General features: G+C 44.8%; 1 protein-coding gene and 1 long non-coding RNA gene across 6 annotated transcripts in view; one reads left to right on the forward strand and one right to left on the reverse strand.

Annotated features, from left to right (window-relative positions):
- The window catches only part of LOC119166787 (chymotrypsinogen B), a 1,014,345-nt gene that overhangs the window by 606,102 nt on the left and 389,733 nt on the right, over window positions 1-18,510 (reverse strand). For 3 of the 4 annotated variants that reach the window (XM_075882532.1, XM_075882530.1, XM_075882533.1), the window contains exon 5: window positions 5,438-5,678. In XM_075882532.1, the coding sequence (XP_075738647.1) occupies window positions 5,438-5,678 (241 nt within the window). The remainder of the gene's footprint in view (window positions 1-5,437; window positions 5,679-18,510) is intronic. The other variant, XM_075882531.1, reaches the window with a different exon arrangement.
- The window catches only part of LOC142783846 (uncharacterized), a 577,947-nt gene that overhangs the window by 34,988 nt on the left and 524,449 nt on the right, over window positions 1-18,510 (forward strand). The gene's annotated exons all lie outside the window — the stretch shown is intronic.

Consider the following 18,510-nt stretch of genomic DNA (forward strand, 5'->3'; position numbering starts at 1 on the left):
ACAGGGTAAAGAGGGCGGAAAGGGAACAACGCGAGAGAGAAGACAAATGCGCGTGCTATTCTGCGTCCACATCGGTAACCGCTTGCGTTGCAACACTTCTTCCACCTTAATAACCATAACGTTCCACCGTTTTTTTTCTCTCGTGAACCATCGTATTGGCTGTGATACTGCAGACACGTTCTTGGAGTCTTCGGTCGTCACTGCGTTGTCGGGTAGCGCCGATTCCCGATTGTCCTTACTCTCCAAGAACAATTCTTTATCGTACTTTCGTGCTTGGTATATATGGCGATGGACAATACCTGCCTCAGTCTCCACTACCAAAAGTCGAGCACCAGTCGTAGCATTGACCCTTCCCGGCATCGATTTGTCGCCCGTTCTGTAGTTTTGCACATAGACAAATTGCCCTGGTACAAAATTTCAGTCAGTGTCTTACGTCGACTTGACCGAGGCGCTGCGATGGCTCCTTTGCGGAAAAGACAGGTCTAGCCTTGTGCGCAAACGGTAGCCCAAAAGTCTTTCCGAAGGTTAAAGGCCGGATCGCTGAGGGGTATTTCTGTAGTTGCAAAACACTCGGGCCAGGGAAGTCATCATCTCGGCGTTTCCAATCTTCTTTAATGCGTCCTTCACAGTCCGAACAGCACGCTCAGCCAGTCCATTGCTCTGCGGATGATGTGGAGATATTCCAATGTGAACAATGTCATTGCGCTTCATGAATTGACGAAATGAGAAACCTGCGGAATGTGTTCCATTATCTGACACCACCGTACGTGGTATTTCAAATTGGGCAAGCATTGTTTTCAGGGCCTCCATTGTGCTGTGGGAATTGGCATGTGCTACTGGCACAGCCTCGATCCATTTATCATATGAATCAACTACAATCAACACCACCTTGCCACGCAGTATTCCCGCATAGTCAATATGAAGCCGCGACCACCTTTCGCTAGTCTCTGGCTAGCTTACAGGAGTTTGTGCAGGTGGCATAGACAGTGCTTGAACGCACTTGTTACAGCTGGCTCGCTCAAAGATCCTATAGTAGGCCTCTGTCACTGGGCTTTATGGCTCCAAGAATACACGTTTTCAGTGTCCTACAAGACTTCAGTGTTCTTCACAAGGACGCCGGCTGCCTGTCCCGTTATCCCGTCGACCCACCTGACACCATCGAAAGCGACTCAGATAGCGGCGTTTTGTCGCTCAGTGAAGTGGTACGCGTCACCGACGAGCAGCGCAGTGACCTATATTTGCGATCCCTTATACAACGCCACACTTCAGCACCAATGAATGGCTCCCTTCTCATGTTTGTTGTGCATTACGGTACTTTATATCGACGCAATATGAAACCACATGCTGCTGAACTGCTCTTCATTGTTCTTGATCATTTGCGTCAACTATCCGTTTGCAATTACATGATGCTCCCACCGCTGGCCACTTGGGTGTTTACCGAATTCACGATCGTGTGCGCAGGAGTTTTTTTTTTTTTTGTGGCCTGGCCTATACCACTCTGTTCGGCGCTACGTCACTTCCTGCGAGCCCTGCCAACGCTGAAAAAGCCTTCTCTCTCTCCTTCTGGGTACCTTGAGCCCATAGCTATGCCCAGCGAACCATTTTTTCGTGTTGGCCTGCACCTCCTTGGTCCTTTTCCAACGTCGTCTGCGGTTAACAATTGAGTGGCCGTAGCGACTGATTATACCACACGTTATGCCATTACGCGAGCCATTCCTACCACCTGTGCGACCGCTGTCACTGACTTTTTTCACCATCAAGCCATCCTACACCATGGTGCCCCGCGTCAGCTGCTGACTGATTATAGTCGGTGTTTCCTTTCGAAAGTTGTCGATGACCTAGTACACTCTTGTGCAACGTCTCACAAGTACAGCACGGCTTACCATCCACAAACAGACTTCCTGAGCGCTTGAACCGTAAATTCACAGTTATGTTATCCATGTACGTGTCTGAGGACCACCTGGATTCGGACTGCACGTCATCATTCGTGACGTTTGCCTATAATTCGTCCCGTCACGACATTACTGGTTATTCTCCGTTTTATCTGTTGCTTGGCCGTTACCCGCTCTTGCCTCTCGACTCACTGCTTCCTTCTGAGGGAAACTGAACCACGTTTTATGCTCATGGCGCCATTGTTCACACGGGGACGGCACGTCGCGTTGTCCGTGATCGACTTCTGGCATCTCAGCCAAATCAAATGCGCAATTACAAAAGTAGCACTACGACGGGAGTTTCAGCCTTGGCTTCCTGGTCTTGCTCTGGCTGTCTTCGCACCGCGTTAACTTGAGTGAAAAACTCCTGCCGCACTACGTCGGGCTTTACCGAGTTCTTCGCCGAGTTACCGAAGTCACATACGAGATCACGGCGCTAATCCATCTTACCGGCTACTGAGACATTGTATGTCTCCCGCCTAAATCCTACGTCACGTTCACCGATACTTGCACCAAGACGGTGCTTTTGCTGCCCGAAGTTAATGTTACATTTGTGTTGGTGCCAGTGTCGACTTAACAATGCTTCTAGCTATAGAGGAGGTTGAAGTGTCTCAGGCTCCGAACCGATTGTGTCGCGCTTGCCTACGGCGTCTGCAACAGCAATTTCAACTCTACACGTATCAAATTTAGTGATCTTGCTGATATCTTGAATAGTCAAGTGAGGTTGTTTGTAGATGAATGTCATATGTCATGAAATCAAATGTACTCGGGATTCCGAACAACTGCAGAAAAAACCTCGACTCAGTAATAGCTTTGTGCAGTACGTGGAAAATGAAGCTTAACGTGTCAAAGGGCAGCCTCGTTGGGTTTACGAAGAAAAAGCAGCCTCTCATCACAAATTATTGCATGCAAAGGATACATTCGTCCATAGTAAATGAATACAAGTATCTTGATGTTGTCATCAAGAGCCCAATATCGTGGAATGATTATGTTCGCAAGGTTGAAGCCAGTCGTGGGCTGAGCTTTCTGCGCTTAATTTGAGAACCACTTCCTCTGTTCTTCAACAAGTTCTTTACGTTTAGAATGTACGAATGATTCGAATGTACGCCTGTGTCTGACGTTCGCCAATGCTGTCTTTTGCATTAAATAGAGCTTCAAGCAAGACGGGATATTAAACAACGTGGCATATGTAGACTTGCTTTGGGAGCACACGGGAATACCCCGAATCAGGGAGTACAGGGGGACATGTGATAGACATCGTTTGAGTACAGGGAAGCTAGCAGCAACATAGAATTTGAGGAGCGATTGATAACAATGGGAGAGGAGCGTTGGGCTAAGAAAATTTTCAGCTACTTGTACATAAAAAATGTTTTATACTAATTGTAGGCAGCGAAGTCGAAAATTCTCAAACAAGTATTTAGTCAAAAGCAGCCTACCAAGCCAAAAGGAAACATATGTTAATAAGAAGGTGAATGAAACAGAAATGGGCATGTGGAAGATTGCAATGCTTAAAAAATCATCGCTGGAGACCTACCAAACTTTCAAGCAGGAAATTGCAAAAGAAAACATCTACGATAATTATCGGGGTAGTTCTCTGCTGTTCGAGGCCAGAAAGGGTGTATTGCGTAACACTACGTGCCAAGCCAAATACGAAGGCAAAGACATGGTATGTAGTGGGTGTGAAGAGGAGGAGGAAAGGGCTGGACATTCCATAATGTTCGGTAAAGGGTCCACCCTATAGTCGAAGATAGTGGTGCAGAATTTCACAAAGGAGGGGAGTTTAGGGACAGTGAAGACAAAATATAATTTAGACGAGTAGAAATAACCAGGAGGAGGCTACTTCATTGGTGGCTACAATCAAGGCGCGAGAAAAATTTAATTCTTAGAGACATAGTGATATTACTTAACTTTATGTCTAGGTGGCGTGAACTACCGCCCGATCTAAAGGGCGCAGCTGGATACATCCATCTATTCATTCAGTTCACCGGAACTGCGCCGGTTGTCGTGGAAAGAAGCTGTCCTGTACGAGGATCATGCCTGTGGCATAACAGTACCAAGTTGCCGTTATATTTACGGTTTCATTTGCCGAAAGGCTTGGCAGAGAAGGACTCGTTCCCGCACACAACTTATAGAAGGCAATTCTTGAGGATCTTCGTGAGACACCAGGCAATTTCTTCTGAATCTTTGGGATACCGCTACATGCCGCTTGAATTTTATTCATTCATTTACTGTTTATTCAGACAAAAACAATGATTGCCTAGGTTGAAGGGACTAAAGGCAGATCACCTCTGCCTGACTAAGGTCCCTTCACCCATACATTTGCTCAGGTGAAGTGGAACAAAAGCTACAAATTTCATTCTGCTTTTGAATGAGGGCACACAAAATTCAAATTCAACAAGTGTAACAGATGTCGACACATACGTTTTAAAATAACACATTACAGTCATCACTAACTTGTAGTACCAATATATATATATATATATAAATATATATATATATATATATATATATATATATATATATATATATATATATATATATATATATATATATATATATACAAAGAGAAATTTTTGACAGAGTTACTAAGTACCAGGGAGAAATACATTTGAAAAGACAGAAATTGAGCAATTTTCATCTAATATGCGAAAGCACCAACGACACAAAAAAAATATTGATAATAAATAATACAATTAAGGCTCCTTACAAGAAAGGAAGTACATTTTGACTTTTTTTTCTCCACACTGTTTTTAGTGTTATGTTCTTTCAAAAGTTCACGGACATAGCCATTTTCGTGCAGTAGATAAGGTATTTGATATGATAAAGTTTGCTTACCATATGTTGTTCTGAAAAAAAGGCAATCGAAAACAATAAAAAAAACGACCTTGTCTGGCTTTAAAGCACCGCGTTTCGTTGTGATTTACACATCTCTTGCATCAGGTCGGCTGTTGCCTTCTGTGTCGAACGCCACTGCTGCCAACATATACTTTTGTGGTGGTTTCTTCGAGGTCTCGCGAGAACGTAACTTAATAAGCGTTGCGTTACGTACGCAGCGTATTGTTTCGGGCGTACGTGCGCATCTCTGGAATTGATACGTTACGTACTGCGCATGCGCATTTCTCTCCCGTGGCAATGCTGCGTACGTGGGCTCGTTACATATGCCCAACTAAATGTGTCTAATGTCTTATTGTCACCTTTGCTTTGTATCCCGTATGTGCGCTCACACTGCCATCACGAGCAAGTTGCAATGACGTATTAAATAGAAGTGGTTATGCTACCAGACATAACAACAATAATGATGTGCAAGATTTGGTTAAGTTCATGTATTATCCTACCAGGCTCTCTGAATAATGCAGAAAGTTTCCCCGGCCTATTCAAAATTACCTTCTTCGGTAATTTAGACAGACCTCGTACTTCCCTTTTCATAGAAAATACAGAAACCTAAATTGACCAACCAAGATTTAGGTAGATGTGGTTCGCTACTGTATATGTATTTGGGCACTCACTTGGTCACACAATGTGCGGCGGTGAGAACCCATTGGCTCGAGATGAGAGCTCCTCCGCAGAAGTGGCCGATTCCTTCGTATTCGGGGTTACCAAGGCTGACTTGCCAGGGCCACGAGTAAGGCGTTGCCTCTGTGCCTCCCACGACTCGATCTTCGGAGTCCCGGTTCGGCAAGTGCACTGGTGTGCCGCAGGGAACAACCGCCATATTCTTCAGTCCGCTGCCTGCGTGGGACCAGAGCACTGTAGACAGGCGCACGCCATCGCACCTTTGATTGCCATCGGCTCGGGGAAGATCCTTCTAATCAAGTAATGACGCCGCTAATATACATCAGCAAAAATGCAGCACAACGTTATGAAATCATCTCTTCTTGCAGGAAGTATTTTGTTAATATTCAGGCATACACTGTGCTTAGGGTGGGACACCAGAATATATGAAGACAACACAAAAACCGAATAACAACTTCGTTGGTCTGCAGCTACCCTGGCGTCCCATCCCTACAGTAGTTTTAGTTTGAATAATGTGTCATACATGAACTAGCCCCACAACACAAGCTTCTCAATTCTAGTCTTTCGCACCATCACGGGACCACTTCCTTGTTAAAAGTTGAATGGGGAAAATAACTTTTTGATGCAACTTTAAATTTGGAAACAACCAATAATATTCCTAGCAGGTATATGCAAAACAGTGCAGAAAAATAAGAGGTACCGAGGAATAGATATACCCAACACGACCACTGATTCAACTCAAAAAAGTTTTTTGAGGTCATGAAAATATTGCCGTTTTGTTAGCGCCCCGTTACACTGTCAGTAATTCTCAGCCCAACCTACGCCTGCAGTGTTTGAGAAGCTTCAGGACTGTAGTATATAGCTTTGGTAAATTACACCCATTTCATGCACATAACAGATTATTCTCGAACCTACGCGGCCGCTAGCGATAACACTATAGCGTGGCGGCACTTGTACACATGTTATCAGATATTCTAAATCCGCCGCTATGAGTGCCCGTGTGTTGCTGTCATGTGACCTCCATTTTCCTGGCAACAAGTTCTGCCTGTTATGATCGGCCTGCCTGGCTTGACACCACTTTGTTGCATGAGACATTGTGGCTGAGCCTACCTTGATTTCTTCCGAGTAAGCGCTCCCAGAAATGCAGCAAGAGCGGCGACAACGGAGAAATCGTTCTTCTAGTTATCCCAGGTGATCGGCGCTCCTCGTAAAACTCTTTGGACACGCCTGACCAACTGACAGATGAGGAAGAGTTGTTGGCCGTCAAGGCAGCTTGCTTCGTGGTCAAGGTGCCCCGGGCAAAGAGCCAAACGCCTGAAGTCCGTCTGCGGAGGCATTTCCCACGTTCTTCGTGGCGCCTTGATGCTGCTGTTTTTACAATTTATGGTCTGCCTGACGCCGCATAGCCATCACTGCAACAGACTGCGAAATTGACTTCCACGTAAGACTGAGCGTCTTCGTGCTGTGCTGTGTCGTACGCGGTGTGCAGTGCTTTCTCCCTCGCCATGGGCTGAACTCGACGTGCTTCTTCCCCTTTTGTGGGTTAGGAAGGAAGCGCTATTTCAGCTTCCCCTTTTGGGGGCGAAGGTGAATATGGCAATTTTCATTGGACTGCTCTGACCTCCTTGTTTTCCTGCACGAATTCCTGGGAAGGACAGGACATAAAATGCGAGCGCCGAGGCACTCCTGACAAGCTCTCACAAGCTCCCAGAAGCTCCCATCATGCTTCCGTCGAGAGCTTCCATGATGCTACCAATGTACTATCATGCTACCTTGAACCTGTATATAATGTAAATAAACGCTCCTGTTAACCGCACCGACTTTCTCCTCGACATCTCACCCGGACTTTGCTTGGCTCCGGTCTTATGGGCAGACCTCCGACGACATCAACTGGTGGCAGTGGTGGGATGACAAAATTGAGGAATGTTGGGAAGAAGTAAAAAAAAACAGATAAAAGATGAGCAAAGAAAGCGAGGATGGGCTAAGGAAGACAGGATAAACGAGCAAAGACGATTGGCTTTAGAATTCATTAGGCTTCAAGTAACCCAGTTTACGGTTCAGTGTCCTTCGATATCAAACTGAAAGACAGTCCTGTCAAGTCCATAGCTACAGTGAACCGCTTAGAAAGGGAGACATATAAGCTGTGTAAGGCTAAGTCGGTCGTATGCCACCGTTGCAATGAGCCAGGCCACATAGCGATCGGCTGCCATAAGCCTAAGAGTACGCTCTTTTTGGTGGACAGCAGCTACAGTACTCAGGAGCAATGAAACCGCAAGTTCAGGAGTTTATTATGGAAAAAGCGTTGTGTGGCGTACCACGGGTGTCAGTCGCAACGTTTGATAGTGTAGATCCGTACTCGTGGGAGAATGAGGTTACCACAGGGGAACGTGTGTGCGCGTGGCAAATAGTTGGAAATAAAAGTATGTGTTTGCGATTAGCCCTTGTTGAGAAAGAGGGACCGCTCAGACTGCTCGCCACGGAAATGGTGGTGTCCCAAAACCTCCCCGAGTGTTATCTCTCGCAGAATGGCGTGGATATGATTTCGAAAGGCCTTTGTTAAGGTAACAAATTGGCAACAGCTGTGACGCGTCTGATGGCTTGTGATTCTGCTCATGAGACTCCGGAAGCAGGAAGCGCTAATAAAGTAGCCTGTAAACCTCCAGTTGATCAGGCACTTAGCTTATCAGGAGAGGTAGATGCGCTTAAGATAGAGCGAGGTGATGTCTATCATCAAAGAGAGACATCTGATTGCGAGCCGCCTGGTTTAGCAAGTGTCGATTGTCACATTCTTTCAAAAGTGGAGACAGCTAGAAATAACAGCGAGGATAAACCAGTTCAGCCGCCTAGAGTTTTGAGTAGGGTACTTCCCCGTATTACCGCTGAGCTGGTGAACGTTTCCTGCCGCCGCGAAAGAAAAAGGTGCCGGCGAAAACGTAAAGGGAACACGAAGGGTGAAAGTTGCTTCGAGCTGGGGCCAGAAATCCCGAAAAAGCGTGCTGGAAGTCAATTGTTGAGGCTCCGGCAGAAAGCGAGATTTGGCATGAAGAGTGTCAGGAAGGCGAAAGAACTGAGACGCCGAAGTGTTCGCCTGGTTTCATCATATTTGGTGAAGGCTAAACGGTGGAGCGAAGCGGGGTGGTGCGTACGCGGCTGTAACGTCAATGGTCCTTCCTCATGTTTGCAAGAGGGTGACCGCGGTTCTGGGAGGCCCACAACGAGGAAGCTTAAGCGTGCTGGTGCCTTGTCTGAGTTTGGAGGCGGCGAAACAAAGGTTACCGCCACTGAGTGCTTTGGACAGGTTGGCTTTTTGTCCCTTTGTCGTGATCTGGCCTATCGACAAGTGCCGTATACGCGTCTCCCCCGAGCACGTCTGAAAGGGTGCCACATTAATTTACGCAGTGTAACGAAGGATACCAAGAATTTGTCTTGTATCCAGTTTTACGATTGTTTTGTTCAGCTGTCTAATGTTTCCATGTCTACCAATGAGCAAGGACTATATCGATTTTTGAAAGTTTCATGTTCCCCTCATCATAACTGCACGCATTGAGATATTTGTCGAACGACTTGTTTGCTTATATCTAGCAAACCCTAGCACCCGAGTAGAAGGCTTAGCGCTGATTTCAACAGAAAAGTAGGCTCAAGGTAAAAACCTCTGTTTAACGCTTATGTCTTGCAGTGCAGTGTAGGTTTTGCTTTTCTGTTTGTTTTATGCACAAGTGTATTTTAGCAGAGAAATAAGCTGAAAAAGTAGTGCTCGGTAAAAATTCTGGACTTTAAATGAAGTTTGTTCTTTCATTCATTCATTATTTATTCATTCATTCATTTTTTAAACTTTCTGTAATTTGCAGTATACGTGTTAGTATGCGCATCAGTGTAGCACAGGTTTTTGCTTTTGTTGATTTCATGTTATCCCCATAATGTTTCGGACAGTGCAGAGATACCAAGAATTTTTCTTGTATCCATTTTCTAATCGTCTTGCAGTTAATGTTTGTGTGCCTGCAGATAAGCAAGGAATGTGTCAATTTTCGTAACTTTTACTTTCTTGTTCATCATAGCTGCAGACATTAGGATACTTGTTAAACTGCGTGTTTGCTTACATATATAGCTAAACCTAACACCTGGGTAGAGGATTTTGAACAAGTTGATTTTAACAGAGAAGTAGGCTGATGGTAATCGGCTGTGAATTTACCTTGTGTAATCTACTGCATACTTGTTGATATGCCCGTCAATGTAGAGTAGGTTTTTTTCTCTATTTTTTGCGCAGGTTGAGTTAACAGAAAAGGCTGACTAAAAGCTTCGGCATAAACCTTCTGTTTTTGCAGTATACTTGCTGCTATGCGCATTGGGGTAGAGTAGGTTTTCATGTTTGTTTTATGTTATACGCGCGAATTTGATTTTGAGTTTTACTTATGCAGTGAGAAGTGTCGTTCATTAACTACCTCCTTTTGTTTTGTTTCGCTCGTAGCACCTGCGTGCCTTAAACGCTGTGAATCCATCTGGAAAATAACACAAAACGTTAAACTGTTGATTTCCTTCGCACATAGTAGGTCTGAGTTTGTTATGGCTCCGTTTTATGATTCTTGAATTTCCCGAGGGATCACACCAATTGCAAATTTCTAGGGATTACCAGAACTGTAACCTAGCATTTTTCGAAGTCAGTTGAGTGCTCTCTGTTTGTTGTGCTACGGGTCTTGCGTGGTTCGTTTTTGGCGTTTGCTAGCCATGGCTCAGGTCCAGAGATTGGTACAGCCTGCGTCAACGTCTACAAGGGAGCAGATCTACGGCCTCTGCGGAGTGCTTTGGTGCTGCAACCCCTTCGAGACCTGCTGTGGCCGTGGATGGGCTGTTATGTTATAACCTGCCTGGCTTGACACCGTTTTGTCGCACGAGACATTGTGGCTGAGCCTACCCTGATTTCTTCCGAGTCAGCGCTCCTAGAGATGCACCAAGAGCGGCGACAACAGAGAAATTGTTCTTCTAGTTATCCCTCGTATGCCTGCTAACCCTTTGGACACGCCTGACCGACTGACGAATTAAGAAGAGTTGCTGGCCGTCGAGGCAGCTAGCTTTGTCGCCGAGGCACTCCTGACAAGCTCTGGGCAAAGGGCCCAGCGTCTGACAACCGTCTGCGAATGCATTTCCCACGTTTTCCGTGGCGCCTTGATGCTGCTGTTTTTACAAATAATGGTCTGCCTGGCGACGCATAGCCATCACTCTAACAGACTTCAAAATTGACTGCCACGTGAGACTCAACGTCTACGTGCTGTACTGTGTCGTGCGCGGTGGGCAGTGTTTTCTTCTTCGCCATGGGCTGAACTGGGCGTACTTCTTCCCTTTTCGTGGGTTAGGAAGGAGGTGGCGTTTCACCTTCCCCTTTCGATGGCAAAGGTGAATATGGTAATTTTCGTTGGACTGTTCTGGCCTCCATTGTTTTCTGCAGGGAATCCTGGGAAGGACAGGACATAAAATGCAAGCGCCGAGGCACTCCTGACAAGCTCTCACAAGCTCTCAGAAGCTCCCATCATGCTTCCGTCGAGAGCTTCCATGATGCTGCCAAAAACAATGTAGTATCACGCCACCTCAAACCTGTATATAACGTAAAGAAACGCTCCTGATAACTGCACCGGCTCTCTTTTCGACATCTCACCGGGACTTTGGCTGGCTGCGGTCTTATGGGCAGACCCCCGAACACATCAGGCCAAATAAGCAGTTTCATCGGAGCAGCGGGTGTACTCCCTTCATCCCCGTCACGAGCCCATGACAATACCTATTACTGCACATGCTCTTACAAGGCAAGGAAAGTTATCACGACACTCCTGGCTAGAGACATGACTGCTGCAGTCTTAACAGTGCGAACGGTTACAACAATCTAAAATGAAATTCTTTTTCTTGGAGGGCTAATCAAGTCTATCTGACACAGTTACACAATGCCATCTGTAATTTACGGGCATTGAAGATTTTTCATGTAAACTGACCACGGCGGCGGAAATGAATCCTCGTTCGAGAAAATTTCGTGGTACTGCCAGCATTGCATTGCCAAATGCCTCAAGCAAACGTTATTTCTTGGCGAATTTCAATATTCCCTCAGTCTTGAGTTAACACATCGCCGTAATTGGCCTGTGCAGATATTTCCGCGCGTGAACGGTATGCCAACAACGCTAACGGCACATGGCATGAAAATATTCGTCTGCTTAAGGTGCCCTGCGACACAATTCCTGCGTGTGTTTTATTGCGATAGTAATTATATGGACACTCTTGGTTGGATTTTGCCGTCAGCCTCGATGTCATGCATTGTATATGTATACGTATCTATATTGTCACGGGGTCGTGACGTGGCCGAAGACAGAAGACTTTATGTTCGGATTTAACTGTTTCTTTGGCGTGCCTGTGCCCGGTAAACGGGAAGTCCAATTACAGTAGCAGTATTGCACAGATAGCAGTGAACGGAGCGTCGGCTGTCGATCAACTACCGACAAGCGGCGAAGTGCGCCGGCATTTATACTCTTGCCATCAAATGTTCTAGCGTTATCGCTGGCGGGTACGAGTGTTTCAGAATAATCTGTAAAGTTCGCGGAGTGGGCGTGATCTTATCGGAATGATCTACTACAGTCCCGAAGCTTTTCGAAAACTGCAGGCGCGGTTTGCGCTGTGAACTGGGTAGTGTATTGGGGCGATAACAAAGCTTGAGGAATGGCACATGGCACTGCCCCCTCTGTAAAAGGCATGGTCTCGATGCTTTAACTAAAGATGAAGAAACAACAAATATGCAACAATGAATAAACTACGATACAGTAATAATACAAAAATACTGTTTCTGTTTGTTAACGCGCATGAAACGGCTTGAGGCGCGTGACATGGACGACTTCAGGTCGTGATCGGCGTCGGTGAGAGTTCGTGATGCCGTCGAGGATAACCTCGTCATCAAGTGGGCCAAGACGTCGAACGACCCTGTACGGTCCGAAGTACCGTCGCAGAAGCTTTTCACTGAGTTCACGTCGGCGTATTGGCGTCCACACCCCAACACGTTCACCGGGCTGGTATTCCACGAAGCGTCGTCGAAGATTGTATGGCGGCTGTCGTTCGTCTGTTGATTCTTGATGCGGAGACGCGCGAGTTGTCGGGCTTCTTCGGCGCGTTGAAGGTACTGACTCACATCGAGGTTTTCTTCATCAGTGACGTTGGGTAACATGGCATCGAACGTCGTTGCCGGGCTCCTTCCGTAGACAAATTTGTATGGAGATATCTGCGTCGTCTCCTGCACTGCCGTGTTGTATGTGAAAGTCACGTACGGAAGAATGGCGTCTCACGTCTTGTGTTTGACATCGACGTACATTGACAGCATGTCTGCGATCGTCTTTTTCAGAGGGGGGCGATGCCACATGCCATTCATCAAGCTTTGTTATCGCCCCAATACACTACACAGTTCTCCGCGCAAACCGCGCCTGGAGTTTTCGAGAAACTTCGGGACTGTAGTAGATCATTCTGATAAGATCACGCCCACTCCCCGAACTGTACAGATTATTCTGGAACACTCGTCTTCGCCAGCGATAACGCTAGAAAATTCCATGGCAAGAGTACAAATGCTGACGCACTTCACCGCTTTTCAGTAGTTGATCGATAGCCGACGCTCTGTTCACTGCTATCTGTGCAAGACTGCTACTGTAATCGGGCTTTCGGTTTACCGGGCACAGGTTCACCCAAATAAACAGTTAAATCCCAACATAAAGTCTTCTGTCTTCGGCCACGTCATGACCCCATGACAATATATATGAAAAGTGAAGAAAGAAACAAGATCGGCAAAAAAAGCTCTCAGGCGCGCGCAAATAGAACGTGGGACCTCTGCATTGTGAAAGCGAGGGATTAACTACTGAGCCACCCTGGAGAACATTCTTGGCCTTTCAAGCGGCCAGCTTTTCATATCGCCACTTAAAGCTGCTGTGTTTTCTGCATTGCCAGAAAGATGTCGCAATGAGTGTACGCCGCCTAAAACGTCGCCACATCACGCAGCGGCGCACGCTCTAATCTCCTACGCGTACTTTGCCCTACGCTCCCTCGCGCGCCCTTAGCTCGCGGTGGCGAGGAGGGGAGAATCGTACGCCTTGGCTGGCCTCGGGAGTTACGTGGAAAGATTCTGCTGTAGTTACCGAATGCACAAAGGTCACTGCAATAATTGCAGTTTCTGTTCTCGAAAAGCCCGTGCTTTTCAGACTCAGCGAAGTAACAAATGAGACGCTTACACGGGTGCATCCATACCTGTGAGTACGTTTTGTGCGTAATTTGTGTGCGAGAAACGGGCGGCACGTTTCGATCTGCTTTTCAGTCTGCGCGTGACCTTTCAAATTGCTGCTATCGCCTTCATTGCTTCGCCTTTGCGGCAAAGCTGTGACTTTTTTCATCTGTTCTTCTGCTGCTGTGAAATGCGCCACTGTTGTTGCGCTAGTCATAAAGAGCTGCTTCGTGACAATCGGGTCACAATGCAGCTCTACTACACTTTAGTTTATTCGCGCCTACATTATTGCGTGTTAATCTGGGGCTCCACAATAAAAAAACACTTAAAGTTATTATTCACAGACTAGAAAAAGAATGCTGCGCATAATTGAAAATGTTCCATGCGGAACGCCGTCCACCTCACTTTTTCATAAGCAGGGTATCTTAATATTTCAAAAAAATATCTTATAAAAAAGCTGGCGGCAGTCATTTATGATAAAATGAAATTGAACGTCGTTATATTTAACCATGCTTACCTGAGCAAACAACGAAAGTACAGCTTTAGGAAAACCACCTATTACAGTAGGAGGATTCGGACCAACCACGGAAAACAAGAGCTAGCCCACCTTATTTCTTGGTTTTCAAATTCAAACCGCATGACCATTAGCATGTTCAATGAAAGTCGATCATCAGCAATTTTCAAAATAAAGATAGATGATTATCTACTGACTCTTCAAGCACGATACGTCTAAGTTTTCCTTTCTAATTTTGTATGAATTTGCTCATCTCACGTACTTTATTGTTATACACGTGTCTCAGCTCTTTGAAGGCACGCATATTTCTGTTCGCTTATTCGCAAATTTTCACTTGTTCCACTGATGTTCATAACAACGATTTTTACTCCTAAATGCTTTTTATTTGTAGATAGTTTTAACAAATGCTCAATTACTTTTTCTGATTACGCGTTGTGGTTATGTATGTAGGTATTGTATTTTCGCATAATATTGTTCTGATATAGTCATTATTTGCATTATTGTGCTAAATAAATATATATATATATATATACATATATATATATATATATATATATATATAAGGGAAAGAAGTGTATACCTAATGGCTCGTTTTTCCGTGTTTTGACACAATATTAATGAGATCTAACAGACAGTAATGCGAAGGAATGTACAGGAGAAATTATTAGAACCAATGGAATGTAAATAAGAAGCAAGAAAAGTGGGTGAATATATAACCAGCCGTGAGCAGGAATCGAACCTATGACCTTCGAATAACGCGTTCGATGCTCTAACCACTGAGCTACCACAGCGGCCTTCCCTCCATCCACTTTTTTGGGAACATAGTTCTCAATAAAGTGGCTGGAGGGATAGCTGTCGTGGTAGCTCAGTGGTAGAGCTACCACGGCAGCTATCACGACACATACACACACACACACACACACACGCACATATTAATATATATATATATATATATATATATATATATATATATATATATATATATATATATATATATATATATATATATATATTTAGAAATAAAGGAGCACACTTTCCAAAATTTGATAGTTTTTACTCTACGTTTCGTCCGTGGCACGACCTTCGTCAGGATTAACAGAAATACGAGTATTTGGCCGCTTTTATGGGCAGGCATGAACACGTGAGTACAAAACACGTGCGATCACCATGTGAGTGTCACAAACATTTTTTGAAACAGCCGTGACAACACTAAAAAATCATTAGAAAAATTGTAATACACTAGACAGGATTAAGGGCACGTAAAAAGGCATTTGTAACATTCACCATTAACGACGAGGATCACGCATGAAAAAAATATGTTATAATCTTTAGGATGTAGAAAATACTTTAGGGATGCTTCTTTAAATATTTCGCGAAAATGCGGACGTCAGGGCATTGTAGAAAGGCATTACACTTTGCCTACGTATTCGTTAATGCTGAATAACGAACTATTGAACTTGTGAATCAACAACGATTCTCGAATTTCGCGATCATGGTGCGATTGGAAGCTTGATTCCAATAGCGTCACCATAATTTTGTCAAACGAATGATCTGGTAGATGAGAATGCTTGGAGATGGGGCAAACTGTTTGTGTGAAATTTGGGGTTGTTACATATATATAATATCTGTGAATACGCATATATATATATACACACACACATATATATATATATATATATATATATATATATATATATATATATATATATATATATATATATATATATATGCGTAATTACAGAATGTTGTGCATTATTGCGACCAGGGCTGGAGGGGTCGGTTCTCTGTCGGACATTCAGTTGCCTTTTCATCACCCCTCCCCACTCAACCACTTCCTAAATCAGTGTCGTATGTTTTCGATTATGAATAAACTTCAAACTTCAAATGGTAATGCCTAAATCGACACTTCTATAGCTTTAATTTACATGACAAACTATCTTGATTTCGGAATACGGCGACACGCATCAGCTATTTTTGTTATAGAAGGTGACGTTATATCATGTGACGTGACGACAGAGACTGTTCATTTTTATTGCCTTGACGTGGTAATTAGCGTGCACCGTTCAGATGCTGGTAGCTAGACCATACGAGGGAAAGCTAAAAACAGCATTAACCATAATATATTCCACACAAGGAAACCAGAGCTGCTTTAAATTATGCCCTTTCAGAACTACGAATTCGACACTTAGTCTGCGAACAAGGCTATGTTATGCCAGCAACGGAAGGCCAAAAAACATGCCGCGTATTAAGCGAGCCAAAAATGCGACATGCGGTGGACGCTGGCGTTGCCGTCGAACGCATCTTGCATGCAAGCCAAGAAGTGGCCCAGACCAAAGCGTATGTATGTATCTTACACAGTGTGATCGCAGGAGTGTTTTCTACTAGACGCGCGTGATTCGTAATTACCACGCTAACGATTGATTGATGATTGATTTGTGGGGTTTAACGTCCCAAAACCACCATATGATTATGAGAGATGCCGTAGTGGAGGGCTCCGGAAATTTTGACCACCCGGGGTTCTTTAACGTGCACCCAAATCTGAGCACACGGGCCTCCACGCTAACGACGCCGTCCAAAAGAGCAGTAGAGAGGTATTGTGTGAATGTAACATTCCCATGAGGTAACACTCCCAGTATGTCTTTACGAGACACGCGCTGTAGTTTGAAGCGGTTATTGACGTCAGCAGACGAGTGAGATGTGATAATGATTGTTTCTCATCGTTGCTTGCTTGATTTTGAACTTTGAGGATTCATAAGATTACTTTTCGTGCAACAATTTTCGTAATTCTTGTTGCATTATGCTCCGAAATCATTGCTACAGGAGTGTCGCAGGGCTCCTTTAAAGAGGACCAGGAACACTTTTTCAGGTAACCAAGGAATGGATTCACTGGAACAGCTTAATGCCTCACGAATGAAACGCCGAAAAATTTTTGAGAATTCATCGAGTGCCAGTGGAGCTACAAAAATCTGTCATATGCTGTGATTGCGTTCTCTCTTCTCTCTTTCCAACGAAAGCACTGAAAGCTAAGCAGGGAGGGATGGCAAGGGCAAAGAAAATACGTCACTCGTGCCTCGTGACCTTCAACACTTTTTTTCTTTTTTTTTCCAATGCGCGTCTTTTTTTTTTTACTGTGATCGTGCGTGTGCGCGCGGACAAGTCGTGGCCTCCCACGGCGATTTCTCAAACAATTGCGCACGCCATGTTCAAAATCTGCCAATGGCTGATAGATGGGCTCTCTACGAGTGATTTTTGAGCGTCTTCAATGAGTTGTTGAGAGAAGAGAAAGCAATTTTTAGCTGAACTTGACAATTTATTGTGAATTCCAGGTAGCGTGCTGCGCTAAGATATTTGGCTCGCGTGTTGTCGCAGCCTCTACTACCGATCGGCAGCGTATTCTGGCCATGCTCAAAGAATGTTGCAAGGCCCTTTTATTGAAACACGAATTATTCCAGAATCAAAATATTATCGCACGTTTTCGCAGTGTTTGACAGACACTGCTAACTTTATTTTTGGCGCCCTGCCGCAGTAGTCTAGTGGCTAAGGTACTCGGCTGCTGACCCGCAGGTCGTGGGATCAAATCCCGGCTGTGGCGGCTGCAATACCGATGGAGGCGGAAATGCTGTAGGCCTGTGTACTCAGATTTGGGTGCACGTTAAAGAACCCAAGGTGGTCAAAATTTTTGGAGCCCTCCCCTACGGCGTCTCTCATAATCAAATGGTGGTTTTGGGACGTTAAACGCCACAAATCAATCAATCAGCCACCATCTTTAACCTGTGTGATCTTTGGTGAACGTATGGTAACATGACAATTTTTTTCGCTAAGCTTTCGGGTATTAGGAATGGCAATATTTCTCGCAGTAATTTACCGCAATGCCGACGTAGAAGCTAGAATACGCTTCTGGCATTTGGTCACCTTATCAAACATACCTTATCAATGCCCTAGAAACCATTCAGAACCGCGCAGTAAGGTTCATTCAATCATCTTATTCTTAATATACCAGCGTATCACAAATAAAAAATCAGTCTGGCTTGAACACGCTATCGTCCTGGTGCCACATCGATTCAATAATTCTTTTTCACAAGTTTTTTTACAGCTCACTTCATCATGCCCCATATATTCTGGCCCCGCCACCCCGCACATCTCTGCGCACAGGGCACCATTTACAAGTTACTCGTCCCCGCAGCCACACTAAGACTTTTTTTGGATCTTTCTTTTGTCGATCATCAGCTGACTGGAACGGCCTGCCCCGCGATATCGCCGAAACTATCTGCTTATCCGCATTTTCAGAAAAATAAAACTTGGTATGTCACAATAAGTGCATTGTA

Source organism: Rhipicephalus microplus, unplaced genomic scaffold, assembly GCF_043290135.1.
Source record: "Rhipicephalus microplus isolate Deutch F79 unplaced genomic scaffold, USDA_Rmic scaffold_12, whole genome shotgun sequence".
Lineage (NCBI taxonomy): Eukaryota > Metazoa > Arthropoda > Arachnida > Ixodida > Ixodidae > Rhipicephalus > Rhipicephalus microplus.